The sequence below is a fragment of the Lolium rigidum genome, chromosome 5 (assembly GCF_022539505.1).
Source record: "Lolium rigidum isolate FL_2022 chromosome 5, APGP_CSIRO_Lrig_0.1, whole genome shotgun sequence".
In the NCBI taxonomy this organism is placed as follows: domain Eukaryota; kingdom Viridiplantae; phylum Streptophyta; class Magnoliopsida; order Poales; family Poaceae; genus Lolium; species Lolium rigidum.
The window spans coordinates 158,010,442-158,029,624 of record NC_061512.1 but is presented as its reverse complement, the minus strand read 5'-3'; the positions used below and the strand labels follow the sequence as shown (position 1 = coordinate 158,029,624).

The 19,183-nt window shown below is 44.7% G+C and overlaps 1 protein-coding gene across 1 annotated transcript; it reads left to right on the top strand.

The window, feature by feature from the left end:
• Positions 1–7,320: 7,320 nt before the first annotated feature.
• On the top strand, positions 7,321–19,183 carry LOC124651786 (GBF-interacting protein 1-like). Its single transcript, XM_047190820.1, has 11 exons — positions 7,321–7,483; positions 8,932–8,975; positions 9,904–10,009; positions 10,432–10,552; positions 11,138–11,472; positions 11,571–11,675; positions 14,631–15,018; positions 15,838–16,099; positions 16,497–16,649; positions 17,066–17,569; positions 18,366–19,183. Exons 1-11 carry the CDS (start codon positions 7,324–7,326, stop codon positions 18,657–18,659), a joined length of 2,472 nt encoding a protein of 823 aa, XP_047046776.1. The 5' UTR covers positions 7,321–7,323; the 3' UTR covers positions 18,660–19,183.

Genomic DNA, 19,183 nt, shown 5'->3' with positions numbered 1-19,183 from the left:
TCCGCGCACCAGAAGAATGGGACCAGGAAGACCACGCCTCCTCCATCTGGTCCGAGGACGACCAGTCCTTGACCGAGCGGAGATGAAGATCTCCAGTTCCTCGCCGATGGGGAACTGGAATCGGAAAGCGAGGATGACCTGTTCCCCTGGGACAGCTGCCCCTCCTCTGAAGAAGAGGAAGAGGAAGACGATGACGACGACTCCCTCGAGGGCTACTCGCCGGCGAAACGCCTCCGTATGTGGTGGGACGACGACAACAGCGACGATGAAGAGGAGGATGAAGCTCCCGTAGAGGGCTACGGGAGCAGCGACGAGGAGCCCATCGGCAGCAGTGCCGATGAGAGCTCCGAGGATGACGACGAGGGCAGCGATGACCCGTAGACTAGGATCTACTAGTGTAGGCCTAGTAGTAGTAGATTGGTCAACAGACCCTTCTTTTGTTCTTCCTTCTTTGAGCAATCGGCTCTTTATTTGTAAGAAATCCTGTTCATTAATGAAGAAGTTTCCCCAATTTGATTTTGCCGATTTCTTTTAAGCCGATTCTCAATGAGCCGATGGCAACGCATCGGTCTTCTCATAATCCGCCCTTCATCTCTTCGACCACGGGGTGATTGCAATCTTGGTCAAAGCTCAATAAGCCGATGTCATCGCATCAAGCCCTCATGAACTGTCCTTCATCTTTTCGATCAATGAGTTTGAGTTCTGCTGGATCACAACCCTTGACGAAAATCACGACGCAGGACTAGTCGATGGCCACCCAATCGGCTTTCAAAAACAGAGCATCCACCAGGCCCGCTGCCCCCCGAGTCTCAGTCAAGGCGAAACAGAGACGAGGGCACGCAATTCAGACAAATGGTCCTGGGCTCGATCATGTCTGAGAGAACTACCATGTAGAGCCAGCCAGAGCCGATCCTCTGACAGCATTGCCTTGAACACGCAGCGGGTAGCTCCTGTGTCATTGTGCTAGAGTCGATGGCTATGCATCGGCTTTGTTCCTTGCATATCATGCGAATTTTTTTTTACGGGCCGATTTTTCTATCGGCCCCCAATGTTTCCCTGCACATGTATCGCACATGTTCATCCGATTAGTGCCCCCCGAGCCGATTCCGTCAGGGAACTGCTGAAATCGGCTCTGTGGTTAGCCTAGGCGCTATATGTGAACGTCGGCTCGGTTAAGAACAGTGTTGACTTCTTCCAGCCCATCAGCCGACGCAAACCCATTGCCTCATTGTCCATTAGGTTGGCGCTGACCCTAAACAGAATGGATGGTGAGGATAATTTTGGCCGATTGCTGGAATCGGCCTCCATGTTGCTTGCTCGATGAAGGTTTTGCAATGTTCCTCCATAGATCCTTGGGGCCGATCACCTGGATCGGCATCGCCACGTTCGTCCCTCGATGTTTGCTTTGTTACACGGTCAGGCCGGTGGATAAAACCAGCCTAACCCCGTTCTTTGTCACGTCGATGCGCTCGCGATCGTCCAAATTGATGCTCGAGAGTGGCTCTTGGCCCGATGTCTCCCAAACGTTCATGCCGGCCGTCGAAATCTCGGCTGAATCATCCGCGTGGACGACTTCTACTTCATCTCCATCCCATCGTATTAGGCATTGGTGCATCGTGGATGGGATGCAACAGCTTGGCGTGGATCCAATCTCTCCCTAGTAAGACGACATAGGAGCTCTTGCTCGTCGATAATAAAGAACGTCGTAGGGACGGTTTTCCTTCCTACGGTCGGATCCACGTTCGAACACCTTGTGCATCGGATGCTTGGCCGTTGAAATCGCTCGGTGTCACGTTGGTCTTGATCGGATCCGAGCCGGAGCGTCCCAACCGACGTAGCATGGAGTATGGCATAATGTTAAGCTGCCGCTCCGGTGTCCACCAACATCTTGTTGACGAGGCTGCCCATTGATGTAACCTCGCAAGTACGGGGCCTTCGGATGCTCGTAGCTTCTTTCTCGTGGCTTCTCAAAGATGACCGGCCGTGGGCCGCAGATCCGCTTGTGCCACAGGTGCTTCGTCTAATCCCGGAGCGCTAAACTCCGTTGGAAGGATGAAGACCATGTTTGTGCCGGCCGATGTCTCATCATCGGCTTTCTTCCGTCCGGGGCGCCACTCTTTCCTTTGTGGCCGACCTTCTTCGTCCGGGGTTCGCTGAATTTTAGCGGCCGGATCGGGCCGTGCCTTCCTCAACGTGTGCAGATATAATCTTTCAGCCTTCTTCCAATCCACGTAGACGCTGAACCCTTCGCTTTTGGGAACGGCCGAGCCCATCGGGGCACCACCTTGGCCGATGATATTTGTCTTCTTCTTCATCATCGTCCTCTAGTTCCTCGAGATCTTCCACCCGAGCGGACTCGAGCATGCTTGTTCCGAGGCGGGAGAGGCCCTAGACGCTTGAACACGGACACGTTAGCTGCATCCTTCTTCTTTTGTTTACATTACGGGCAGTTGCCGATTGTAGGCAATCGGCTCATTCCTGAATCCCAGCAGTGCCTGAAGAAGGGGCAGTCCCAGTGCCTATCCACGTCGTCTTGCTCCCTCGACTTTTCCTTGGCGCGGCGCTCATATCGCTCCTCGTCGCGCTCATGCCGACGACGTCTCCTGTCGTTCCTAGCCAGACGATCTTTTTCATCATCGTCGTTGTATCGCCGGCGTTGGTCGCATTGACCCACATACTTGTTGAGGAGGTGATCAGAGAGAGGTCGCTGATATCTTACGTTCCTCACTTCTCCCTCTGTGATGTAGCGCTTGCCATCGTGGCGGAGCCGATCGCGTGGAGCGGCTTCCTCTGTGTCTTTGCTATGAGAGCAGCTGCCCTCATCTCCGTCCTTACCAGAGTGGTGTCCAGGTCCTACCATGTTGATATTGCACGAGAAATCTGGCTGGCACCCTCCATGGTAAGTATACTCCACCATGTTAACGGCGGGGAAGGGGTGTGTGTCGACCTTCATGGCGTATCGGCTGAAAATTAGCCGCCCTTGTTCTATCGCCATTTGGACCTGTTGACGCCACACCCTACGGTCGTTGGTGGCGTGGGTGAACGTGTTATGCCATTTGCGGTATGGCTTTCCGTTCGGCCTCTTGCACCGTGGGGATCTTGTGGCCTTCGGGTAACTTTAGCCGCTTCTCCTTGAGTAAGAGGTCGAAAATCTGCTCAGCTTTGGTCACGTCGAAGTCAAATCCTTTTGGAGGACCTTGTGGCTTAACCCACTTACGGGACACGGGGCTTGCCCCCGAGTCCATTCAGCCACTGCTACCTCTTGATCTCCCGCAGCACCTTCATCTTCATCTGCCTCAACCAGGACCACCGCGCGCTTGAACTTATCCTGGTAGACATCTGGGTGGCGCTGTTCATATGCTGACAGCTTCTGCACCATGTGCGCCAGTGAAGGGTAGTCTGCTTGGGAGGCCACGTCCTTGATCGATGATGAGAGGCCCACCACCGCCAACTCGACTGCTTCTTTTTCACTTACGTGAACCGAATAGCATCGGTTCCTAACGGTCCTGAAGCGCTGAACATATTCTGCCACTGTTTCCCCGCGCTTCTGTCGTACTTGTGCTAGATCGGCAATACCAGCCTCGGAAGCCTCTGAGTGATACTCGTATGTGGAACTCGCTCTTCCAACTCGCTTCCAAGTCCGGATTGAGTTCGGTGGCGGCGATGTGTACCACCCGAAAGCCGATCCTGTGAGGGACTGTGCGAAGAACCTCACACACAGCTCGTCTGATGCTGAGATCGTGCCCAGCTGTGCCAAATATCGGCTCACATGCTCGATGGAGCTGGAACCATCTGATCCGCTAAACTTTGTGAAGTCCGGGAGCCGATATTTGGGTGGTAGCGGGATCAATTCGTACTCGTTGGGGTACGGCTTGGTATAGCCGATTGTCCTCCTTTTCGGCATCATGCCGAACTGGTCTTTCGAATTGTACAAATCTGATCCGCGGTGATGAGCCGTAGGCGTCGAACTCGAAGGTTCGCCGGGGTGGCATACTTAGCCAGCCATGCTTGCTTTTCCAACTCGAGCCAACTGCAGGAGCTGAGCTCGGAGGTTTGTCGGAGTGGCGTACTTAGCTAGCCACGTCCGCTTCTCAAGATCTCGTTGCCGACGTTCCTCCTGCTCGTTCCGAAGTCCCTGCCGTCGCAGCCTCGGTTCGAGAGTGCCCGATTGCTGCGGTCATGCACGTATGCGCACGTGTATCCGTGCGGGATCTCCTTGGGCGCCTCATGTAAGAATTGGTAATCACTAGGGTCACCACCAATCTTGTAGACGACGTATGCCGACGAATTCGGCACTTCGGGTGCTGCCAACGCGAACGGCAGCGGCGGACGGGACTGGAGTGGCATCTCTCCTTGGTAAGTCCCTAGAGCTGGTCCTGACGGAGAATACCGATGGCTCATGATTTCCTGGATCACGCGCAGAGCGACACGCTCCAAAGTGTTCACCGAGGCTCTCGTAGTGGCGGTGCAGCGAATGAGCCACCATGAAGTTGATCTCCCGACGCAGCGACTCGGTGCGTTCTTCCGACGGGGAGGACAGGTCCACTCCATCGAGCGCGCCTCGGTGAGAACCCTTTCCACCCGATGCCATGGGAGCGGGTTCCGTGAAAAGAGCCGATGAGGTCGGCTTCGAGGACCGCCTTGATCTCGTCATGCTTCTTCTTGAGCTCTTCGGTCGGATCCTCGTACTTGACCGGAGTGCCTTCCGCCATCTCGGATGTAGATGGCGATGCGGTGGATGTCGAAGATTGTCCCACCGGGCGTGCCGGAATGTGTTGCGGTCGAAACCCACCGGCGGGCAGCGACGGGCAACACCGTAGAGCCGGGAATCTCCCAGGATCGCGCGCGGCCCTGGTCCCTCCGAGCGACGGCCCGCAAAGCCTCCGGCACGCACGCGTCCGATGCTCGTCGCAAGGGCGTGCCACCTGACCTATACCTGGTCGGGGAAGGTGTTGGATGATGCCTCGCTTAGTTTCCTCGCATGGCATACACGTAAACGTTAAATACGAGCCTCGATCGGCTCTCAGGTTATCCCGTGAATCGGCTCAAAGAGCCGATCCACCCATGATTCGCACAAGGTGTACGAATATATGGTGGTCTCGCTTGATCAAGATAAAGCTAAAGCGATCTACGACGATTTAGGGTTTTCACCGCATAATCGGATCATCCTACTCACGATTGGGCCTCGCGCTCGCGTACGGTGATCGTAAGCCGATCCTAGACAGGGCCTAAAAACCAACACGAGGTTGATCCTCGGAACGTCCTGTCTAGGGCTAGCAAACTACACCCTACACGCCGCTGGATCCTCCAACCCTTTGTAAGGCCTAACTATTGCAGATATTAAACTAATCCTTGAAGAACAAGGAGCAACCGTAACGGATCGGATCTACTAAACAATGATCAAGCGGGGTGCCGCCCCTACACCTAAGATAGGTGTAAGGGCGGCTAGATGTATAAGGGTTGCACTACGACAGCATATGATACGAAGAACAATGCTAACCCTAACACATCTAAGATAACTACGTTGCTCGCCATCAAAAAGGCTTCGATACGAGCAACGCATGAACAACATAATAAGCTTATGCTGCCTAGATCGCAAGATGCGATCTAGGCAGCATGGTGCTTACCGGAAGAAACCCTCGAGACGAAGGAGTTGGCGATGCGCCGAGATTGATTTGTGTTGAACGTTGGTTGTTGTTTATTTCATAAACCCTAGATACATATTTATAGTCCGGGGGACTTTCTAACGTGGGAATAATCCCAACCGTGCACGAGGCAAACTCTAACTAACCGACACGTAATCTACTATGCTACAGATACAAGGGTAAACTAGCCCAAACTTTGCATATAAACGATTCACGTATTTCTTCCGCATATAATCTTCAAATCCATCTTGATCGCGGCCCACCTCTGACTCGGTCAAATTCTGGTGATAACAGAATCTTGGCATCTGACTTCGAAATGCTGACTTTCCAAACTACATTACATCCAAAATATTTTACTTCACACTATAAGGGTGTGTGAAGTGGTTGATATGACTACCTTATCTTAATATCGCCACGTAATCTTGATATACAATAAAAAATGATGCACAATTGATTATTTTCACTCTTATCTCTACTAATGAGGCATTTTAATTTATGGTGTGAGAGATTGTTTCTAAAAGATCATCTCTTAATTATAATTAAGAGATGGAAAACCCCCTTTTCAACTTTCTCTTTCCTCCACTTCATCATTTATCTCACGTGACGTCGCTAAGATACCATCATTGCACATGCCCTAAGAAATTTCTTGATGGTTACCTGCAATCCATGACATATGTCCTCATCCACCTGAGCAAAAACCATGCTTGTACACATGATGAACCGTGCTAACTTTGAACGGTGGTTTAAACCGGTACATTTGATTTCCCTAGAGATACCAATACTTTGTGAATTGTGGTATATAACCGTGTTGCCGCATGGTATGTGTTGCACTATCAATTTGTCAACCATCTTCATGATGCTAGATGAAGTATGTTAGCTCGCATTGGCTTCTACAGCAATCACATAGACCCATTGCAACAAGCAAATAAATTAAAGTATTATTTCAATTTTTTTTAGTGAAGTGCAAGCAGGTCTCTGCATAATTTATTCAACAACTACTAGTCACATAGCAACATCGAACACTCAGAGGAGCATTTGAACGACATAAAGAAATTAGAACCATCATAGGTTTAGCAATGCTAATCATGACATCATCCTACACCCTGGCTATCATTGCAACTTGAGTGTATTACGTTGGCACCAACATTGCAGTTAGATGCATGACATGAATAATAAATTAATAAGTTCACTAAAAAAAACAAATAGACCATAGATCGCTAAAAAATCCGTAGCGTGGCAGGCCCGAATGCTGGAAACGGAGTGCCAGAAAGAGAAAGAAACAAAGCAATTTTTTTATTTCCGAAAGAGAAAGAAGCAAAGCAAAATTTCCGAGTGTTTGTGCGAGCTGCTGCCCTGGCCCGGTGTGGTGCCGGTGCCGCCGCCCCACACACAAGAGAAGACACACACATTCTTTCGTTTCCTTTGCTCCCCCACAAAACCCTCCCACAAATCTCTCTCTCCCTCCCCCCACCTTTGTCTGCCTCTCTCTCCTCCTTTCCCCCTTCCCTTCCCTCCTCCGCTCTGCTCCCCGCCTCGGGATTCGCGTCCGCCCCTTTCTCGCCTTCCTCCGTGCGGGAGCCGAGCCGCAGGCCCGGCACCACAGCGAAAGGGTTGCGGCGGCGGACTCGGCGGCGGCGGCGAAGAGCAGCGGCGGCAACCCACACAGGAGCAGGCGGCGATGGCGGCGGCGGCTAGGGTTTCGATCCCGGCGGCGGTGCGGCGCACAATCCAGAACATCAAGGAGATCGCGGGGAACCACACCGACGACGAGGTCTACGCCGCGCTCCGCGAATGCGACATGGATCCCAACGAGACCGCGCAGAAGCTCCTCCACCAAGGTAATCCCCCTATCCCTCTACCCCGATTCCGTCCGATTCGGCTCTGCATGCGGCGGCGGCGCGCTCGGTGTTAGCGCCGGGAAATGGGGCTTCTCCTAGGTCTGCGAGGACATGATGCGCGCGATGCCTCGGGGGACTTAGCGGCGCCCGCCGATGATTTGACGCGGGCCTGGTTGGTTCGGGTTCTGGTGGGTCTAGGGTTTGTGTTGCCCTTCCCACTTCTGTCTGACGTGGAGTCATTGTTGCCCGCGAGATCCTGTCGTGGGGTAGAACGTAAATGGGTAGAGCTTGGTGAAATCATGTCGCAAGGTCTCTGTCCTCTGTTGGATTCCGCTAGTTTCTTCTCTATGGTTGCTGCTGGCGCGCGCTAGAAATATTTGTGGGGAATACCCACAGGCTTATGGTTTGATCTTCGGTCGAAGTATGATACCCTGTCCCCTGCGATGATAGCATAGCGGTATTATGTTTGTTGGTGCTTGCTGGATCTGAGTTGATAGCAACACATGTCATGGTGTTATCTTTGACACGAGGGATGTATATTGCAGTTTGCTTCTGCTGTTCTTTCCCGCGGAAGATGGGGTAGTGGTTTCTGCAGTTAGGTGTTGAAATCCTTCTGTGCATTTCTTGTGCTATTTGCGGCTAAGTTGAGTCGGAACCCAACAAACAGGGCCTGAATCTTTCTTTCACTTTGTTTATTGTCATATAAAAGTGTCATTCCTTTCTGTTTCTTGATTATGATAGTTTAGATCTTCAGGACTACAACAACTTGGGGGTCTCTTTGGAATATTGGGGTTCACCCAGGGAGATAGTTTCAAAGATTCTAGTTATCCATTATATTTTCATGGTCTAGACAGATGTGTTGGACTCATGGTACCATGACTTTGTTTGAGGCATAGCTTGTGGAGTTAGCCTCAACTTCACTTTTTTTGTTTAACTGCAAAGACTTAAATCTAGTCTTTTCGCCTTAAGAACACGTGTTCTCTTTATGTGGGGAATGGGACATTCATATATCTTGTTCCCTGGAGAGCGGCGATTATGTTGAGGCAAACTGAACAGAAGTAACAGATCGTTCTAGTCACCGCACTTGCAATTGATCGATAGAATGGATGTCTTGTAACATGACTTCGTCCCAAGCCTAGTTAGTGGAGTTAGTTTCAACTTCACTGTTTTTTTAGCTTTCAATGTCAGAACTGCCAATCATCAAATTCTAGCCTTTTCTCTGTAAGAAAAGCTTATGTTATTATATGTGGAGAGTTTTGAATCAAACGTTTCTTATTCTCTGGCGATACGTTGAGGTAAACAGAAACAATGGATTGTTTGATTTATCCTTTCGTGCTTCACTGCATGTCATGTCATATATCACCAATGTTTACTTCATTTGTTGTTGCACTTTTGATGTTGGATCTTTAAGTACTAATGCACCCTAATAAAATCTTTGGTTATTTCAGATACCTTCCATGAGGTGAAAAGAAAGCGTGACAAGAAAAAGGAGGTAAGGGGGCTCTACCTGCTTTGACCCCTCTACAGTTACCGCGCCATTTTTCACACTTATCCTTATCTGGTCTTTCTTTTATGACCTCTAATAAAGCTATAAATTGGCCAAATACAGTCCATTTGCACTATCAAGGTTCTATTATTAGATTGTATGGCATTGCAAGATAATGGCGATGAGAACTAGTTTTAAATAAGTTCATATTGGGGCTGGGGCATGAGCCAACATGACATGATTGCCTTTTATTTGCTGAACAGGCTAACAACACTTAATAATACATATTCAACAAGGAACTAGAAATGTGGCAGGCTGTTAAGTAAACAACTTATTTTTCATTTATAAGCTTATCCGTTCATTCATCTTATGTTTGAACTGTGTTGAGTATTACGAGTGACACAAATAAAAAAGATGACACAAATCTATGTTGTAGAGGTGGTTGAATTGCATATCAGCAGTAATTTTAATTCATAAGTTTGATCCAGCATTGTGCTTATGGTTTGGTAAAAGTGTGTTGTGCAAAATATAGTGCTACAATAGGGAGACAGCTACATACAGATTTCACGGGTGATCCGGTCTACCAGAAATGTTCTGCTACGTTGCTCGATTTCGCCCCTCCTTTTGGTATTTTCATAAATAATGTCTTTGTACCTTTCGTTTTGTTTACGGATGTGGAGTTCTATTATTGCTCTCTAAATTGCACTATTAGTCAACTGAATTTGTCATAATTTTTAGGTACTTCAGTACTCACATGGGCATATAAGATATCATATTCATATATATTACTCCCTCTGTTTCATATTATAAGACGTTTTGGCAAATCAAATTAGTTTGCCAAAATGTCTTATAATATGGAACGGCCTGATAGTTGCTATCTGAGTTTCCATTTCTGTTGACAGGTGCTAAAATAACCTTTTTCTTTGCCTTACAGGGCAACAAAGAACCTGCTGATCCGCGATGGAGATCTGGGACGCAGGGGCGAGGTGGAAAGGGCGGCCGTGGGAACTATTCAGCACGCCAATCAAGCAATTCTAGTGGTATGCTTGCATTACTCTCTGTTTTAACAGTTAAAAGAGATTGGATGGAGTATATAATGGTAGAACTGTACATGAAGCTTGTACTAAATCCGAGTCAATTAAAAGGGATCGGAGGGAGTATTTTTCTTTGAAGATCTGCTTTTATACTTTATCCTAGAACATATGGATAATCTGATGATTTTGTTCTGTTGATGGAAGTTGTATATAGTCTAGGACCTACGACTACTGTTGCCATTTCATTTTGTGAGTGCAACTTACTAATGTGTAAATGAGCATTTGTACAATGAATAGGATTGCATATTCCTCTGACATGATAAATTCATGTATCATGCTGTATCCACTTAGAAGTAGCCCAGTAGTGAGAACTATTTTATAAGAAATAATTCTTGCATTACATGTACTAAAATTTCCTGGTTCTACAGACAGCACAGGGAGAAATGCTCTTGCTGGAAAGGAAATTGACGTGAATCCGAGCATGGATAAGTGCAGTAGCTCTTCAGCTGTTAACCCAATCACAGCCACGAAGACACCAACTTCCGTAAGGTATTTATATTGGAAAGGAAAGCTATTAAACAGTTCTTGTTCATCAAGTTTTCTGCGCTGTCCTTGTATTTGTGTCTCCTGGCTTTGTAATACAACAGGCTCTATTTATATGGATCTCCAGCCTGTTTAATACAACAGGCTCTATTTCTACAGTTTTGTTGTTGCAACCTAGTATCTTAATATTTTAAGTTTTCTTGGATCACTTGGTATGTGGAGATGAAAAACGTATGACATTCAGATTTATATTGAAAAAAGCAATTGCCACTTCTAAAACTGGCAAAAAACTGTTCATATGTCCATCTGCTACTCTTTCAAAAGAAACAGGAGATGAATGACCAATATAACAATCATGTGTCTACATTTGTTTTGTACAGGTCACAAAGGGACATATTTTTCCATGACCTTTTGTTTGTGCACATATAATCATACAATGCAGATGTGAAAATTTTCCCACATTTTTCTGAAATTTGCAAATAGTCTTCATTAACGTGAGCAAGTGCATCTGAGTGCCATTAAGAGTTATTGTGCACAACAGGAAGTCATGTCCTGATGCAACTATTTTATACGCAACTGACCTTTTGCCAGTTTGTCAGGTGGGTTATCCAATGGTCCATCACAAACTCCTGCTGCCATGGCGAAAAATTCTCTTTCTGGTAGCCATTTGCCATCTTCAGATTCAAAAGGACCGGCAGATCTTAAAAGTACCCCAGAAGAGGTTGTGGGCTTAGTTTCACATGTAAGCCAAACGTCTACACTGCCACCACCATCCAAAGCAGGAGTGTGTACTTCCATTGCAGACTCAGTGCTTACTCCATCACTTGAAGCCCACAGCCAATGTGAGACCATTGCCAACAAACATGCTTCCAGAAGTCAGCGGGCAGCAGGGTTGTCTTCTGATGATGTACCAGCAGTTCTGAAAGGTAAGCTTTCATATTTAAATGCACTCGTTTCAGTTAGAACCAGTAAACCACATTTCTCTTGTCCTTATTATGTTATTAACACATTTTCGTATGTCTAGACACATCTCAACCTTCTGTTTCATCACCTACTGTGCTACCATCTGGTAGTAGGCCATCGTCTAGCTACAGTAGCCGTTCACAACAGCCAGGTGGCTCGCAAAAAGGTACTTGTCAAACTCTGAAATCCAACATGTAAGCCCCAGTACTCTATAACTTATTGGAGAACAGCTCGAGAACTATCGCTACAAGTTCTCTAAATCGTGAGGTTATAACATTGTTATTGCTGCAAATGCAGCTATTACATCTGCATCTGCCTACCATTTCTACTTTGTGGGAGATTATACAAATTTGACATGAAATTAGGCTTTCAGGCTCAAATTATTCTAGAATATGCGCTAAGGGTTGTATGGTTGCATTTTCTCTATAAATAATAAGATGTGAAAATGCTTTTGCACGCTCTCTAAAAAAGGCTCATAAGATTTAGTGAAAATAATGTGAAGTCATCATAATACCCATCTGATCAAAGCTGTCATCTAAACCTTAAAATTTCCCTCTATAGACGCTGTTGACTGATTCAAAACATCCAAGTGCATCTACCATGATTATACTTCGATGTATAATTTACTGTTAGTCTGTTAGATCATTGATAGCACTATGTTTTCACTTACTAATTTGTTGTGTGATCAAGGAGGTCTAAGGCGACATTTGCAGCCCCATTGGCACACTCCCAGTTGCTAGTTTTTACCATAGTTATATTGGAGATGTCTGAGTCAGTGCACACTCCAGGTTGCTAGTTTTACCATAGTTATATTGGAGATGTCTGAGTCAGTCGTCTGAGTTGTTATGCACCTTAATTATCCGACTTGAGTATAAGATATTCAATAAAGGATACTATCCTGTTTTTTTGTAAAGGTGCGATTTATTCTCATGAGGGAATGTATCTATTTGCCTGTGCAAAAGATTCAACCTCTCAAACAATGAATCGAGAGTTTATTTAGTATATTTCTTGAGAGTAGTTTAGTGTAGTTATCCTGAAACCATCCAAAATCACGCCCTTGTGCAAAAGAGGCAACCTCTCAAACAATGAATCGAGAGTTTATTTAGTATTTCTTGAGAGTAGTTTAGTGAAGCCATCCAAAATCACCCCCTTGTGAAAAACCAAGGAATGAAGGCTTTTCTGTATTGTTTCCCGTGAGAATCATCCAAAATCACCCCCTTGTGAAAAACCAAGGAATGAAGGCTTTTCTGTATTGTTTCCCTTGAGAATCATCCAAAATCACCCCCTTGTGAAAAACCAAGGAATGAAGGCTTTTCTGTATTGTTTCCCTTGAGAATCATTGTGCGTCCTCTTTCACATGTGGAATATCTGGCTTCAATTACTGGGCTGGGCCTTTTGTGTCAATGAAGGCAAGACTTGTAAGTTGAACCGCTGGCATAATCTCATATCCATTAGGATTGAACTGAATTTATCAAATAAACTTCGTGCAGAATTTTATCAAAATAAACTTGCATGTTAGTAGTATGAACTAAAGCATGGACCAGTGAAGCTCTTACCGTTCCTTGTCACTGGCTTATTGCTTGTTTCATGGCTAACTGTAGAGCAAGCCAGAATACTAGATTTTTGTTATGCATACATTTCTTTCTAAGGGATGCATGAATAGATCTTATTTGACGCGCATAATCCTTCCTACTGAGAGTGACAATTTCTTTCCAAAAAATAGTCACAACAATTAAGCAATTAGTATTTATGACCTTGCTCAATCCTTCATTTCATGCGCACTCTCATTTCTTCTATGTTTGCATACCTCCACTTTACAAATTGTGTTATGTTTGCTATATACCGTCCACTTTATAAATATACTACCCCCGTTCCAATTAATAAGGCATATAAATTTAGTCAAAAGTCAAACCTTACTAAGTTTGACCAGCTGTAGATAAGAAAACATCAACATCTACAATATTAAAGTAATACATTATGAAAAATATATTTATGGCGAGTATATTGATATTGATTTGGTACCGTGTATGTTAATAATTTTGTCTAAAACATTGGTCAAACGTAGATGTCTGACATTTGACTAAATTTCTATGCCTTATTCATTGGAATGGAGGGAGTGGATTCTTGACCTGTAACCAGATTTGTAGGTCACTTCATAAATTCTTAGTTGATGTGCGTAATCCTTTCTACTGTGAAAGTGACAGTTTCTCTCACAAATAAAGTCGCAACAATTAAGCAATATATACTTAAGATCTAGCTCAATATCCTTCATTTCACGCTCGCTCTCATTTCTTCTATGTTTTCTTTATACCCTCCAGCCTCCACTTTAGGCCTTGTTTGGTACTAGTGTTTTAGTGGGGATTAGTGGGGATAATACTCTAGAGTATTGGGTGAATCATTGTTGTCACCCAATCCCCACAAAACTCCATCCCCAATCCACTAGGTCGGGGTAGAGTATTGGGGATTGAAAAAATTACTCTAAAATTTGGGGAAAAGTGGGGATTAAACTCGCTCATACTCTAGCACCAAACATGTATTGGGGATAAGTGGGGATTTGAAGTTTGGAGCGGATTATCCCCGCTAATCCCCACTAAAACTCTAGTACCAAACAAGCCCTTAGGCGTTGTTTGGTACTAGAGTTTTTGTGGGGATTAGTGCGGATAATACTCTAGAGTATTGGGTGATCCCCTCCTGTCACCCAATCCCCACAAAATCCCATCCCCAATCCACTAGGTAGGGGTAGAGTATTGGCGATTGAAAAAAATACACTAAGATTTGAGAAAAGGTGGGGATAAGCGGGGATTAAACCCACTCAATACTCTAGTACCAAACATATTTTTAGAAGTAAGTGGGGATTTAAATTTTGGAGGGGATTATCCCCACTATCCCTACAAAAACTCTAGTACAAAAGTAAGCCTTATATATTATGTTATGTTTGCTTTATATCTTCCACTTTATAGATTATGTTATGTTTGCTTTATGCCATCCACTTTATAAACAGACAGATTCTTGACTTGTAAACAGATTTGTAGATCATGGTAAATTACTTGAAAGGAACAGTCCTTTGTTTTGAAAATGTTGCCTTTCCTTTATTAAATATAGTGCAATTTTTGTTATCTAGCTGTTCCAAATAAGGAGTGGAAGCCAAAACCAACGAACAAACCCACCCAAGCTGAAAATGTTACCCATGGTGATGTACCTGTTACTGTGAAGGATGCTCCACAGTCTGTTCTGGTGTCGACTTCCGATCACAAGGAAGATATCTCCTCGGAAATGGACAAAAAACTCAGTGATATGCAGTTATTTGACAAGCAGCAGGTCATTATCCCGGATCACCTTCAGGTCACAGAGTCGGAAAAATACGGGATCAGTTTCGGCAGTTTTGGCACCAGTGTTGAACATCCTAAAGGCTTTCCAAATGAACATGAGAATGCGAAGATCTCCATGCTGCCTGAATATGAATGTTCACCAGAGGTGGAGGAAGCTGTGGAAGAACCTGCCTCCTCTAGGTTTGTATCTTTGACTACTGGCCTTATGCAATGTTATTGAACTGTTCACTCTGTATATTTGACTACTGTAATAGTCTTATGTTTAGTGAACAAAATTTGTCCAAATTAGTTAGTTTTGAATATGGTTGTCATCTTTCTGAGTTTCTGTTATGGGAATCAGTTCCACGCTCTTCATACTTAATTGTGGACGTAGTTTTTTTGTGCCTAGAAATGTTTGCATATTTCCTCCTTTTGGGATCATAGAATCCTGGTTGATAGTGAATATATGGATCTAGTGGCATACACACAGAGAAATGCTTACTTTCTTGAAGGAGTTTTCATTAGGCTCGGTTAGTTGATGTTGTCCATTTTGGTACTCCATGTTAATAGCATCGAAACTCCATTAGCATATTTTCTCAATCCACATTTAAGTACGTCATGTACACCATGTTAATTGCCAACCCATACCATGATATTTTATATGTTAATCTCTCCTCCAACCAAACCATCGGAAACCTTGGTGGAATTACTGCTGAGTAGCATTTCCCCCAAAATCCTTTGAACCAAATGGGGCCGTAGTGTGGATTTGCTTTTTGAGGGGTGACAGAGAGTATGTATTCATTTGTGTACACATTGGGCTTGGGCGTCAATACATTCTTGTAGATTGCCTGCTCTATGGATCTCAGGGTAATAATAGGTAGTGAAGTCCTCAACCAACATTTGTTTTTCACTGTTTGTGTTCCGTTGATTGAAGCTATTTCCTGTGTCATAACTATTGTATTTTGTCTCAAGTTCCTGTGTGCAGTCATACTTAATATTTGTTTTGTAATTGAACTGCAGTTATCATGGTGCATCCTCTACTGTTCAAGCGGCCGCCGAGCCAGGTCAGCAGCAGCTGACTGCTGAAATAACGGATAATATTTCACGCCAAGAGGTTGATAATTCGTCCAGTACTCCTGAAACTGCAGATTCTGATCAATCAAAGGACACAACAGCTCCACACATGCCCCAAGATTCATCCCAAAATACTTACACATCATATCCGTTGGTGCCACAACCCCAAGGGAATCAGATTCCGTTACTAGAGACATCTGAATACCAGGCACGTGACACTTATTTGAACTATGCTTTTATCATGCAGTACATACCATTCATATGAAAGTGGTTTGACTACTTAGACCCCCCTGTGTCACACACTCACCCAACGTGTCAAGATGCATAGCTGAAAAGTCACTTTCATCACACTGGATAATTTTAACTTTCTATGTACACGTTACATGTTGAGTTATTTTACATTGCACAACCTTGCTGGAAATATTGTTTCCTGTAGCACACAGTATACTTCTATCTGCTTCACATTCTTGACCTTTTTATAGGCCAATCTTTTTGTCCATTGGTCTGATATGCTTTTTGTTTGCTTTGGCCAATTTTTTATGTTGGTGCCGACGCCGTGCTACCCAACATCAGGTCTAATAAACACTGCTGAATTGTGCATACAGGTGCAACAGCCAAATGATTTTGTTGCGAATTATTATACTTACCGGCCAAGTGCTGATGCTGATTGTCATCTCTCCCCAATAACTGCTCCTGGAGCTGCTGCGAAGTCTGGGAACATGTCAGTTGCACCTGCTCAAACTGGCCAGGCTCAAGAGGTTTGCATCTAGGCTCTTCTACTTCACATTGCGTTTTCGTGTCTCAGTTGCTAAGCTTGTTAATGTGGAACCTTAGCCAATTAATGCTAATAATTTATGTCTTCATAATGTGTAGTACGTTTGATCATGTTTTGAATTGATTTACTTGACCACTCTTCATCCTGACAGTAAAATATGTCAAGTGTTTTTTCTGGAGACCAATACATAAAAAATTGATGTTGTGTCTGATGCCAAAATTTCAAACAGGAACCTTAACGTGAAGACGTGAAGATAATTTATTTTAACAACTAAACAATGTAAATTTGTTAGCCTTTTTTTTTACTTTTGTAATGCATGGGTATCACATCTTGCATATAGGCCACCTGCACTTTTTTTTCCTGTCTATCCTTTTGACAGTTCTATGTTGATTACCACAGGAACTCAACTCAATGGTGCTGTCTTCATCCGGACCCACTTCACTTGCCACCCCAGCTCCTGGAGTCGTACCAAGTTCTATTTCTATTCCACAACAACCTCTTCCTGTGTTCCGGCAGCCTGTTGGTGTACATGTACCTCATTATCAACCAGGCTTTTTCCCATATAATCAGTATATCTCACCGTTCTATGTTCCGCCACATGCGCTTCACCATTTCATGGGCAATGCTGCTTTTCCTCAAGCTCCTCCACTTGGAAGCATGTATCCACCAGTAAGTTCAGCTGTTGCGCCACCAGTCAAATACTCGGCCAGTGCATATAAACCTGGTGCTAACACTGGAAGCCAGACATATGCTGTAGCACCTGGTGCGTACGGAACATATGGTTCTAGTCCATCCGTCTATACAAATAATAATGTGATGCCAAGCGGAACTCCGGCAGAGAATGGTGATGTCAGTGGATCACAGTTCAAAGAAAATAACATCTATACTGCTGGACAGCAGCAGGTACACACACATGCATAAATCTGTACTGAAGTCAACTGTTTTATATATTGTTTTGTTGAAAGTCCATATTGATGACTAGAAGATATAAGATATGTTTTTGGCATTGTTTTAGTAGAACTACCTGTCTGGTGATTTATTTATATATGGAAATGCTGAGATTGTGGGTTTATTTGTATATAAGGTAGCTATCACTGCTAAAGTTTGCCGTTCTAATGTCTCTTCACATCCTAAATTCATGGGTTGTCAGATTAGAATGTGATAGGATTGCCAAATGTTAAGTTCAGTACTTCCAAGACAACAATTCAGCTTTGTATACTTGCTAGTATTACTAAACCATAGTACTCCCTCTGTCCTAAAACAAGTGACTCAACTTTTTCTAGATACGGAGGTATCTGTAACTAAAATACATCTAGATACATCCGCATCTAGACAAAGTTGAGCCACTTACTTATGGACGGATGGAGTAACTAATATTGGAACCTCGTAAACATATTCAAGTTCGCATTTTGTATTGTCATTCAGCAAATTTTCCTTGTATTTAGAGGATTTCTTTTGTTTCAAACACATGTAGGCTCGCTACAGTTTTCTTAATGTGTAGTCGATTTCATTCGGTTCTGTTGTGTTTCAGTTCAACTAAATTTAGCCACTTGAAAGTTGTATGGTTTCCGCCAAGTTCATTCTACTTGCGCTAAATTCAACATATTTGTAACTACAAAATTATACCAATGAACTGGTCCAGTGACTTGCTGAAATCTCTGTTATAATTGTTTCTTACTGGTTTGTGTATGTTTTCCAGAGTGAAGGCAACGCTGTCTGGATTCCTGCAGCTGGACGGGATCTATCTGCCCTACAATCTAGCTCGTTCTATGGTCTGCCTCCACAGGGGCAGCATCTTGCATTTGCCCCTGCCCAAGCTGGTCATGGTGCGTATGGAGGGATGTACCACCCAGCACAGACTCTTGCTGGAGGTGCTGTTCATCCACTGTTCCAGCCACCACAGACCATTGCCGGAGCTGTTGAAATGGTTGGCCCACCTGCCAATGGTTATCAGCAGCCGCAACATGCTCAGATGAACTGGGCTAACTATTGACGACATGCAGTATATTCTTGCGAGTAGCCACCATAGGATGAAAAAAGAGCAGTCATTTGTTGGATACCTCAAGTGTTGGTAAAGGAAGTTTTCAAGAGTTTTCAGCATAGGGGGGGCTGATCAAGAGTGTATATATCATCAAGCATGGGTGATCTGCAGGGAAGGGTTGCAGATTCCCAGATGGTCTAGTGCCCATCACTGGTTTGATTTGTAGCAGTAACTGACCATTATGTTAGACGACGAGGGTGTACGCAGGTACCCGTTCTTTTGCCTTGCCCCCACTACGGTTTAAGTTTTGCTGAGAGAAAGTTCCGAGTTTCGTCCCTCTTGAGGTAATAGATACTTTGGACTTGGGAGTTATGGAAGTGAGCTAGTGGGACTTTCATTCTTTCCGCTGCTTTACATGTAAAGTAGTAAATTTTGGTGCTATGAGGACATGTCTGTACTGTTTGTACTTGGGTGTAATACGAACAGCGGTATAAACCATATCCTAAGTTGCAGCAAAGCCTTATTTCTTTTGCGTA

What these genes read in the sequence shown, in the direction of transcription:
- LOC124651786 (XM_047190820.1), top strand. Translation starts at nt 7,324, where the DNA reads ATGGCGGCGGCGGCTAGGGTTTCGATCCCGGCGGCGGTGCGGCGCACA. An exon ending in CCAATCAAGCAATTCTAGTG is followed by an intron (nt 10,010 to 10,431) that starts GTATGCTTGCAT and finishes CTGGTTCTACAG; the next exon opens with ACAGCACAGGGAGAAATGCT. An exon ending in TAGAGACATCTGAATACCAG is followed by an intron (nt 16,100 to 16,496) that starts GCACGTGACACT and finishes TTGTGCATACAG; the next exon opens with GTGCAACAGCCAAATGATTT.